General features: G+C 43.3%; 1 protein-coding gene across 1 annotated transcript in view; it reads right to left on the reverse strand.

The window, feature by feature from the left end:
- The window catches only part of REV3L (REV3 like, DNA directed polymerase zeta catalytic subunit), a 250,580-nt gene that overhangs the window by 88,820 nt on the left and 149,663 nt on the right, over nucleotides 1–12,097 (reverse strand). Inside the window, exons 6-12 of the mRNA XM_075063888.1 lie at nucleotides 10,427–10,521; nucleotides 9,511–9,615; nucleotides 8,545–8,629; nucleotides 8,307–8,455; nucleotides 6,858–6,983; nucleotides 2,275–2,512; nucleotides 766–908 (exon numbers count right to left, since the gene is read on the reverse strand). Of these exons, the coding sequence (XP_074919989.1) occupies nucleotides 766–908; nucleotides 2,275–2,512; nucleotides 6,858–6,983; nucleotides 8,307–8,455; nucleotides 8,545–8,629; nucleotides 9,511–9,615; nucleotides 10,427–10,521 (941 nt within the window). The remainder of the gene's footprint in view (nucleotides 1–765; nucleotides 909–2,274; nucleotides 2,513–6,857; nucleotides 6,984–8,306; nucleotides 8,456–8,544; nucleotides 8,630–9,510; nucleotides 9,616–10,426; nucleotides 10,522–12,097) is intronic.

The following is a 12,097-nucleotide window of genomic DNA, read 5'->3' on the forward strand; positions in this document are numbered from 1 at the left end:
TAAAAGTAAGTAGAAAATAATATTTAGATATTTTCTTATCATCAAACTCAGATTACCCACACTATAAATTGAGGTCATTTCAGACCTTTTTTAATTTTTGCAGAGATAATGAGGGTAAGGGGAGAATTTTTTTTTGAATTCTGAAACTTCTTCCTTGCTAACTTGTTCCTGCTTGTCATTCCACGGTTTTAAACTCATGCAATTTCAGGATATAGATATGCAATATATTGAATGAAATGCAGGCTGAAAGTGAGTTGCACTGTATTCATTATGGGTGGTATATAACTGAAAACAGTACACAGGGAGTCTAGATTCTTTCACAGGTTTACTAAATTCAGTATACTTACAGTGAAATCCTGGCAGACTTAAATGGTCTCATGAAACTAGTAATTTTTATATTGAGTATGCATAATAAAAACTTTAAACAGAAAAATCTCTATGGTAACTGGATGAGCTTTACCCTCTCCTTTAAGACTAACAGAAGATCCTCTTTACTCTGACCATAACATAAAACAAAACAAAAAAAAACAGGGTGGGAGCCGGAAGGTACAGTTGGGAGAACCATAAGCCTTTTATGAATAATCATTTTATAAGCCAATTTACAGTATTTAAGGGCCATTGCCTGCAATGTGTTGAGAGCACCTCCCTCCCACTGACTTGGGAGTGGAAAGCAATCAGATCTTCCAGGATTGATACACAGATCAGGAAATCACTTATGTTCCAAGCAGTAACTCAATTTTTGAAGTAGTTTTACCATTTACTTACCACCATTTTCATCTGCGGTTCCATCTAACTGAGGTATAGAGAGATTAGCTAGAAGCAAACTGTTACCACTCCATTCCATTTCTTCTTCTGAAGATAAATCCTCCTCTTCAGTTGAGCTTCTATGCATATTTTTGCTCACTGACCTAACGAAAATTAAGAAACCCTGATAAGAACAGGATCTTTTAGATTTAGATTTCGTAAATTGTATGAAGGGCCGGTTAGGGGAGGGGGTCATGGCCCGGCCCCCCCCGCTTCTTGCCTCCTGATGGCCCACCCCTGGGACTCCTGTCCCATCCAACCCCCCCATTCCCTGATGGCCCCTCTGGGACCCCTGCCCCATTCACACCCTCCCGCTTCCTGTCCCATGACTGCCCCCGGACCCCCACCGCTGCTCCATCCAATCCCTCCTCTCATTCCTGATGCACCCCCCTGGGACCCCTGCCCCATCCAACCACCCCTTCTTCCTGCCCCCTGACTGCCCCCAGAATCCCTGACCCTGATTGCCCCATGCCCCCTCATCCAACTCCCCCTCCTTCCTGACTGCCTTCCAGGACCCCTCTCTCCATTCAACCCCGTTTCCCCCCTGACCAGCATTCATCCCCCTGTCCCTGACCACCACTCCAAACTCCCCTGTCCTCTATCCAACCCGCCCTGCTCTCTACTCCCTTACTGCGCTACCTGTAGCACCGGCGGCTGGTAGAACTACAGCTATGCTGCCCAGCTGGAGCTGGGCCACGCGGCTGCCACCATGACCATGCAGCACAGAGACCAGGTCAGGCAGGCTCTGCAGCTGCGCTGCTCCAGGAGCTCACTGCCCTGTTGCCCAGAGCATTGCTCCAGCGGTGGAGCGAGCAAGCTGAGGCTGCGGGCGAGGGGGAACTGCGGGGGAGGAGCCGAGGGTGAGCCTCCCAGGCCAGGAGCTCAGGGGCTGGGCAGGACAGTCCAGTGGGCTGGATATGGCCCATGGGCCGTAGTTTGCCCACCCCCTGCTACTGCTGGTGGTCCAGAAAAGAAGTGTGCACTGTAAGATTTAATCATTGACCCCAAGGTGAATGGGAACACATGGTGCTATTGCTGGACTGTCAGGTCAGTCTTTACAAATGTATTTCCTAAACATTCACTCCAGGTACATCAAGTGTCAAACATATACAGTAAGGCTCAAAACTGATTATAATGGAAAGGACGACAGATCAGGAACACAGATACAGGAAAAAATTACCTTAAAATATGTTCTCAACAGCAAAATTAGAGCTTGGATACAAAAAAGACACATATAAAACTGATCATCAAGTGCCACCACTTTAAAAGCCATATCTAGCCTGAGATCTACCCAGATCTCCCAGTGCTCAACGGGAGTCCCTTCTGTAGGCCAGAGGTAGTGTATGAGTATTTAAGTCACTTCATTTAGAGTTACATATCCACGGGAGTTGAAAACATGAAGTATTTGGGAAAAAGGACAAATATTTCCTTAAAAAAGGAAAAAGCCTGTTTTCCATGTCAAATACACACCTTCTTTTTTCCCTATGCTCTTCATTGCTGCTATCCCATCTTTGAGACATAAGCAAACTGAGTTCCATCTCTTCCTTTTCAATCTGTGGTTCATTTTCTTCATCATCACTGTTCTGGAGATTTCTGTTGCTTCCAAGAGAATGATTTTGAGATAACGTTCTGTGTCCTCCCATTTGATACCCATCATCCTCCAAACCAGCTAACAGGTGTATCATGGCCTGATCAGAACTACTGTCCACTGCAAAAAAAAGCCCACACGTACATAATTTTTACCTACCTTTGATCCTACTTGTAAATGAATGTTTAGTTATAACTTCTCAGTAAAATAACTTTAAAATACAATTATTAACCATTTTTAATCAATTAATTAGGTAGTGATGGAGTTGGTGGAGGCACCAGAAACACGGCTCTCTTCATGGCCACCTTATTTTCCATTTCCCTGGTTTACATCACCCTCCCTGTCAGGCTCCAATCCTGACAGCCTTATAGCTGTTCCTTACATTTCTTCCTTCTTGCTCTGGTTCTACTAATTTAACTCTCATCAATGCTCCTCTCTCTCCAATTCCTTGCACCCCCTCACACTTGGTGAAAAAGGCTCTCTCCCTTCATTGCAGCAGTTGAAGCCATCTTCTTTTGCTCTCTTCTCTTCCTCAGTAACTTAACCTCTCTTGCCTAATCAATTCCCAGGCTGCCAACTCCGACTGACTCCTCTTCACATTCAATTCCCTCCTCAAACACTCTTCTCTGCTTTTCCTCCTATACTCCTCTGCACCCTTCACTGTCCAAGATTTTGCCTACTTTTAAAAAAAGCAAAATTGAAAGCATCCAGGAAGAATATTCCTCCTCTCCTTCCACCCCTAATTCCTTCTTTCTATTCAGGAGATCTATATTCTACTATTTGCCACTAATCCCACAAGCTGTTCCCCTGATCCAATCTTTCCCTCTCTCCTTTCATCCCTGGTTTTCCTCCCTCTCCCAAATCTTTAAATGTTCTCAATCCTTGGGCATCTTTGTCTCTGCCTTCAACTAAAGAATCATAAAAATGTAGGGCTGGAAGGAATCTCAAGAGGTCATCTAGTCCAGCCCTCCATAATGTGGCAGGACAAAGTATACCTAGGCCAAAGATACTCAAACTGGGGGTGACTGAGGGGGTCATGAGGTTATTATGTGGGGGGGTTGTGAGAGGACAGCCTCCACCCCAAACCCCACTTTGCCTCCAGCATGGTGGCAATAATGGTGTTAAATATATAGAGAAGTGTTTTTAATTTATATGGAGGGGTCGCACTCAGAGGCTTGCTATGTGAAAGGGGTCACTAGTACAAAAGTTTGAGAATCACTGACCTAGATCAAACCTGACAGGTGCTTGTCTAACCTACCCTTAAAAGCCTTCAGTGATGGGGATTCGTCAACCTCTCTTGATAAACGATTCCAAATACTTAACTATCCCTATAGTTTAAAAAAGTTCTGCAGATAAAGGTAGTACAAGAAGCAATGGACTTAAACGAACATGGAAAACAATTGCTCATCATTCTCTCTATAACAGCTCTTAACATACTTGAAGACTGTTATCAGGTTCCCATTCAGTCTTCTTTTCCCTAACCTTTCCTCATAGATCAAGTTTTCTAAACTTTTCATCATATTTGCTGCTCTCCTCTGAACTCTTTCCAATTTGTCTGCGTCTTCCTTAAAGTGTGGCACCCAGAACTGGAAACAGTACTTCAGTTGAAGCTTCACTAGTGTCAAATACAGTGGAACAATTCCCTTCTCTCTCAGATATGACACTCCTGAAAATACAGCCCAGAATATTAGGTCTTGTTTACACTGCGGAGTTTTGTTGGGAAAAGGCAGCTTCTGGTGGCAAAACAGTGGAGGTGTACACACTGCAATGCCACTATTGGCAACAAAATAAAACCATCTTGACGAGAGACATAGGGCTTTTTGCAGCGAAGTTAAATGACAAAGTGTCAGTATAAACTCTGCCGTTTGTCCCAAAGAGCGTGCAGATGCTCCCCCAGTATCCCACAATGCCCACCGTGACTGCTCTGCTTACAGTTTTGAACTCATCTGCCCTGCAGGCATGTAACCTGCTCTTTCAAAGCTTCATGAAGTTCTTGCCCTGGGATCAAAGAGCAAATCATTAATGTGGAATGCTGTTGTTTCCTGCACTAGGAACACAGAAGCAGGCAGGCAGGGACGTGTGTGTGTGTGTGTGTGTGTGTGTGTAAGCAGGCAGGCAGGGACGTGTGTGTGTGTGTGTGTGTGTGTGTGTGTGTGTGTGTGTGTGTGTGTGGAATGCTGTTGTTTCCTGCACTAGGAACACAGAAGCAGGCAGGCAGGGACGTGTGTGTGTGTGTGTGTGTGACTGCTGTGCAGAGCGTGTGTGTGTGTGTGTGTGTGTGTGTGTGTGTGTGACTGCTGTGCAGAGCCAAGGAGGGAGGTGGGGGGCCTGATGTCTGCAGTGTTCCCCCCCGCCTCAGAACTGGTTGCTTTCAGCAGCTGAGACAGCATGCCAACACGCTCACTCTCCCCCAGCATATACATTCTCTCACATATACCCCACACACACACACAGCCTCTCCCCCTCCACACACTCCCTGTCACATGCTCCCCCACCCACTCCTCCCCACTTCAGTTGAAAAGCAGTTGGCAATCTAATAGGATGCCCATGGAACAATGGGATTAAGAATTCTGCATCATGTTACACTGTACCTGCCCCAGGAGGCATTGTAAACCCTTCCAAAAGCACCCAGTGGCCAATTGCACAGTGTGACAGCTACCCACAATGCACTGCTCTCTATATTGATGCAAGAGCTACTAGTGTGGATACACTCTGCCAACACAAGGATCATAGTGTGGACATGAAACAATGGTTTAATTAAAGCGCTTTAATTAAAGTGGCATAACTTTTGGCAACAACACTCTGCAGCCTAGACATAGCCTTAACCTTTTTTGCAGCTGCACCACTTTGTTGACTCATACTTAGGGCCCTACCAAATTCATGGCCATGAAAAACAAGTCACAGACTGTGAAATCTGGCCTCCCCCCATTAACAATTTAGACATCCTAATACAGGGGCATTTAACCGTTAAATATTCCTCCTTTCATCATGCTCTAGTTCAATCAGAAGTTATAGGAATGATGCAGACATTACTGGGTAAAATTCTGTGGCCAGTGTTATACACAGGGCCCTAACAAATTCACGGCCATGAAAAAGGCGCCTGAAATCTGGTCTTTTGTGTGCTTTTACCCTATACTATACAGATTTAAAGGAGGAGACTAATCCAAAAAGGAATTGTGGGGGGAAGGGGTTGCAACGTTACTTTAGGTGGGGAGGGTGTCACGGTGTCACCACTCTTACTTCTGCGCTGCCTTCAGAGCTGGGTGACCAGAGAGCAGCGGCTGTTGGCCAGGTGCCCAGCTATGAAAGCAGCATCCTACCAGCAGCAGCACAGAAGTAAGAGTGGCAATATCATACTATGCCACCCTTACTTCTGCGCTGCTGCCTTCAGAGCTGGGCAGCCAGAGAGTGGTGGCTGCTGACTGAGGGCCCAGCTTTGCAGGCAGCAGCACAGAAGTAAAGGTGGCAATACCACAGCATGCCATCCTTACTTCCGCGTTGCTGCTGGTGGCAGTTCTGCCTGCAGAGCTGGGCTCCCAGACAGCAGCCACCACTCTCCAACTGCCCAGCTTTGAAGGCAGCACCACCAGCAGTGCAGAATTATGGGTAGCAGTATCACAACCCCGCCTACAATAACTTTGTGACCCCCCCCCCACACACACACACCCTCCCAAACTCCTTTTTGGGTCAGGATCCCTACAAGTTCAACACCTTGAAATTTCAGATTTAAGCAGCTGGAATCATGAAATTTACTAATTTTAAAATTCTATGTCCATGCAATTGACAAAAGTGGACCCTGACCTTGATAGGGCCCTACTCATATTCAATTTGTGATCCACTATAACCCCCAGATCCTTTTCATCAGTACTAACATCTAGCCCAGGCGAGCCGTGTGCCAGAGGTTGCCGACCCCTGATCTATCCAGTTATTCCCTTTTATTTGTAGCTGTGCATTTGATTTTTTCTTAGGCTCAGTACTTTGCAGATGAACTGAATTTCATCTTGTAGATTTCAATTCCAATTCCTCTAATTTATCAAGATCCCTTTTTACCCAGAGGAAGAGAGCTGAGAAGAGTGGGAGCAATATAGGTAAGGGAGAGAACAGGCCAGCCAGGCCCCCGTTCTCTCTGACCCAAATTTTGGAACTCCAGAATCTCCTCAAGCATCCCCACACCTCTTAGAAACATATGAAACAGGAACTCGTCCCAGCACCTCTAGTTGGTTGACTTGGAAAATGACCTTTTGGATTAGAGAGGCAGCAGCAGCAGAGCAGTCTTTACAAACCAGCTGGATTGGTGAGAAATTATAGAAGTCGACACTGGAAGGCAACCTTCTAAACTGCAAACTCCTTGGGGTAAGGAGTCTGCCTTCCTCTAGGTTTGATACAGATCTAAATACACTGAGGGAATGCAACAGTTGCCCAGTAGCAAAGAATGTATTATTCTTCATGTCCTAGTTATACTCACTGAAAACTGCAGTCTGATTCAGTCTCTGAGACAGTGGATGAAAACACTGACTATTTTCCATGATGTTTAAAATAGCTTCTTCATTAATAAGCACGTCCTCCTCTTTACTAGCATCCCTGTTAGGTTCTTTAAAAAATTAGACAAAACTTGAAGGAGTAATATACATCGGTGTTTCAATATGATAGCAAAACAATTTCTAAAAATCAGTTTGTGGCTATTAAACATTCAAGTATTTACAAATTATTTTAAAAGACTTCTTAAAAAGTTTCTGTCGTTCTATCAACTATGAACACTTTGATCCACAAAATGTCTTTGTGGTGGTGAAAATCCTGCAGATTTTGTGACTTGCTTCACATTCTTTGCACCGCTCAGGTAGCACAAAGAAAAATTAGTCCCTAGTCAGGTATGCTACTGTGACGAAGTGGGGGTTTTTTCTTGGAGTTTTCTGTCTTTTCCAGGGTTTGCACGCACAGGGGGTGGGACTCAATGTCCCTGGGTGTTACTGGTTTAACGAGGTGAGGGCAGAGGGAGTTTGTTGTTACAGAGGACCGGAGAGGGACTCGGGACCCCAGCCCAGGAGACAACCGGTTCTGGCAAGTGGGAGGACAATGGAATGCAGAGAGAGGACCCCGGTGACCTGACCAGCCGGTTACAGCCAGAGGAGAGCTGCGAGGAGAGGGGACTCAGGCCTTCCTGTTTACGACCCTGTTTACCTGGAGAGAAGACAATGGACTGAGGCGGGGCTTGAGGCCGGGGTTATCAGAGACACAGCTGGGAAGCAGGGGGGCTCGGGCTGGCGAGGGGAAGCAGGCAGAGCCCACCTGGATGCAGGGAGACTGGGATGTGCTCTTATTGTGAGAGGCCAGGCCTGAGGCCCTGAGAGTTTCCTGTGCTGTGTTCAACTCTCAATAAACCCTCCTGTTTTATGCTGGCTGAAAGTCACTCTGGTCTAGAGAACAGGGTTGCATCAGCCCCTTCGGGGGTGAAGAGGCCCAGGGGGTCCAGAGTGCGTGGACTCCTGGAGGGGGCCCACGGCAGAGACAGACGTGCTAAGGCTCAGAGAGGTCCGGCTCCAGGAGGTGGAGGGGCCTGACCCCGAGAAAGAGTGGACCCCCAAGAAGGGCTGTCTCACTAAAAGGGGCACCCCCCACGGACCGCACAGGGCCAAGAGTGGGCATGATCTGTGAGTCCGTGACAGCTACTGACACAGAGAGGACTCAAGTGCATATAAAGAGATGGCATAACTGGCTCCTAAGGACCCCTGGTGAAGAGTTTACTTTACTGGTGTTACAAGGAGCTAAAATGAGGGCAAAGGTACTGTTTAGTTCAGGCAGTCTATAACGAAGAGTCAAATCCTGCTCGATTTATTCATGCAAAAAGTTCCAATGACCTAAATACGTGAATGTGTAAGGCTTGATCCCTAAAATTAATGTCACTGAAAATACTCACCTGTGTTCAGCTTATCATCTTTGTGCACTTCCACCATATTGGCTGGTGAACATGGAACTGCTTTAGGAGAAAGTACCTCTGAATGTAGTGTTAACTCAGCAGAGAACTCCTCTGATCCATTACTGTAGTCCACTGAGCCTGACAATGTTCTATTTAATTTAAAAAAAAAAAATCTTTAAAATGACTATTCAGGTTAGTACAAAAGGTTATAAATCATGGGAAATGGCTAACCACTTACACAGAGAAGTCATTTTGCTTGAGAATTTCCTTAAGTCTCTTTTGAAAGATTTTTTCACTCTCTGTTGTTGGCACAAATCCACGATCTTTTAAGATTTTTTTATTAAAAAAAAAAAAAGGTTTGTTATTTGGAGCTTTTATTCTGATCTATCAACACAAAGTGACTTGTGTATGACTGCTAGGATGATCGCCTGAATTAGCAACTCACTAATAGTCTTTTGAAAAAATATATTTGCTTAAAACTAGTTCAAATTTGAGTGTTACAATTGTGATCAGAAACCAAAGAAAGACAGTACAACATAACCAATGCAGCTATTATTTCTGGGGGAATTCTGTGCCACTGCGCATGTGCAGAATCAATTAACTCTGCATATTTTTAATTTTTTGTGCAGAAAAAGGCTTCTGCCAGAAAGTAGCTGCAGTTCTGCCTTTTGCCCCATCCGAGAATAGTCTCATTCACTGCACAACCTTGATTAATTCCAAGAGTACACTTTTCCCTGTGCAATTAATTTTTAACATGACCAAAACAATGTATTTTTCTCCTAACCTGGTTCTGAGAAATAACTACACTGTTTTAACTGAAACTTGGCCAGAAAAAGAAAAGTCAGTCTTAGGCAGACATCCATAGCCTGGAAAACATCAGTCCAAATGGTTTAAGTCTGAAAGTTATAAGCAACTGAATATAGGGTATTATAATGGAAAGTGTCAGACAACCTTAACTTTATTACACACAGCACAGGCAGAAACCTGTGCTGTGTATAATATATTCTGTCAATTAATATGATTTTGAATCAAATCTTCCATATTTTAAAATACAAACATTGGATAATGCTCTTTCAATAAAATAAAAACAATAAATCTCAAAAAATCTGAAACTTAATACATTAACTTCAGCTCTGTATCCTATTCACCTCTCCTATAAAAATGTTTTATAGACAAACTGCACATCATTGTATACTTCGTTTACCTTGTGAATCAGATGGACTAATCTGAGACGATTCATTCTTCTCTCTCCGGCGCTGCTTTTCATCTTCCCATATAGCTTGCAAACCAGGGTTCCTGCCAATCTGGGCTGGAATATGCCAGAATACATCAAGGAAAGGTTGTCAGGGTGAAGAAACAAATTCTTTAAATAACTATGACAATGGCATATTGTTCCACTAATAGCTTTTGCCACATCAGTCCGCTGCTGTTCATTGTAAGTCATACCTTGCCTAGACATACTGGTATAATGCAAAGTTCTGGCATCATTCCTCTATTTATTCCCTAGTATCCCTTGCTTTTGAAGTCTCTTATTACTTAGTTGTGTGGACAAAAGCATAGCTTTTTTTGGTACCCATGCCAATGTTAATTCAGCAGTCATTAAACAAGATGCAGAAGAACCAAAATAACTGGAATTTTACATCCTTTTCTTACAGGCCAAAAAAACCTACTGAGCCCTATTACCGAGATTCTGTGTTGTTCCTGCGATGCTTGGCTAATCTTCTAATCACCTGCTTTGTCCTCTCTCCAATTTCTATTTTTACAGTTCTTGTTTATCATAGCATTTTGTACTGCTGCCCCTCACTAGAGTATCTGAGCACCTTATTACACCTCTGCCCTGATATAACGTGACCTGATATAACACAAATTTGGATATAAGGCGGTAAAGCAGCGCTCTGGAGGATCAAAGTTTGATATAACGCGGTTTCACCTATAACACGGTAAGATTTTTTGACTTCCGAGGACAGCGTTATATCGGCGTAGAGGTGTATTTATATTGCATGCAGTATATCAGATGCCTCAATCAGGGTTTCAGCCATATTGTGCTAGGCATTATAATAATATGACAATATAAATCCCTGCCCTGAAGAGAATTACATACAGAATAATTAGCAATTCACCTTCAACATCCAATCGATTTAAAATATCAGCAGCTACTGCATCCACCTCCAGTTCACAGGTACTCTGTGGTTCAACACCATCTAGTATTAAAGAGCTGTAATAAAATAAATATCATACAGTCAGATGAGTTAATTTGATGATAATTTTTCTTGTGAAATTTTTAAAATAACTCTCTCTCTTACTTGGAGTGGCAACCAAAATACTTGCAGGGAAAAAATTACTATGCTAATTCAGTCAATGTAACTATCAGTTATTATTGCCACTCACTATCAGTTTTTAAAATCAAGAAACACATACCTATTTCTAATTTGGATACATTCAGGTCTCCAAATACTGAGGTCATTTTTCAAGGAGGAAGTGAAGATGCCATTTCTGAAATACTGTGGCAGTGATACTTTTAAATGGATTTCAAATGTGAAAATAACTGGGTACATATTTGAAAAGAATTTGCTTTTAATAGGAGAATATTCTTACTGCTAATTTCTTTCTGGGATGCTAATTCCACTTAGAACAGATTAGGCAGGGGAGCAGCTAGTAAGCAGCTCTCATTGTGTCACCTTTCATCTAGAGTAACACTATTCCCTCCATTGCTCTCTCATCAGTTTGGTGGAATCCAGGAGCCAGAAAGGAATTAGCAGTAAGAAAACTCTCCTTTCTGGGTCAGAGTTCTATAGTGCAAAACAGGTCCGGACTGGTTCCGCATTTTCCATTAAGTGTAAGGAAAAACAATGCAAAAGATGCCCTATTTCCCAAACCCCATATAAATAAACTGCTTCTTTGGGATAATGTAACAAGAAACAATCAAGCAAAAAGAAACTACCAGGGCCCCAAACCAACTAAACAAACTAAGGACTACTGACTAGGAAAAGGTCTAGTGTGAGATCAGGAATGGATCCTGTTATTGCCTGATGGTTTGGACACTGCAGCAGAACATGTCCACTTTCCTGTTGTGCCTTTTATTGAACAGATCTATTTGGATAAGGCCCCACAAAGCCACTTGCAACTGGAATATCCCATTCTCCAAGACACATTGCCTGGGTGAATTCTCTGATGAATGAGCCAGTCCACTAGTATATTTTCTTTCTCAGGCGCAAAGAGAGCCTTGATTAATCTTACTTCACAATGGACTTGTGAGGCCTAACTCAATGTTTGCAATACTCTCTGAAAGCCTAAGATAGAAGTTACTACATAACTGACAGCTACCAAAGCTCAAGAAGCTATGATATGTCATAGATACAAGCTGCTAGTTGTCCATACTTGACAGCTGCACTGGAAATCATGATCTGGTATTTACAAATATAGAACCTCAAGGAAATGCTTGGCCCTGTTACAAAAGCAGTAAGAGCAGAAATGCTACTGACCTCTCAAAAAACCATCTAAGAGAACATTGCTTCTTAATGATCATATCCATGGCAATATGACCATAGAAGAAATGTGAATTTCTTGAACATCTCAAACATATTACATTGTATAGTCAGCATACAAAATACTAAGGAGTAAAGACTTAGAGTTGACAAATAAATTGATATTTGCACCCATCTCCCAAGAGAAAATATTCTAGGAAGCAAAGGTCATCATTGCTTTACTGAAATGTTCTCTGAAAACTATTCACCTCAGATTCCATCTGTTGAGCTCCACCTTAAAAAGAGCCAGGAGCCTAGAAGGTTCAA

The sequence above is a fragment of the Chelonoidis abingdonii genome, chromosome 3 (genome assembly GCF_003597395.2).
Source record: "Chelonoidis abingdonii isolate Lonesome George chromosome 3, CheloAbing_2.0, whole genome shotgun sequence".
NCBI classification, from domain to species: Eukaryota; Metazoa; Chordata; order Testudines; family Testudinidae; genus Chelonoidis; species Chelonoidis abingdonii.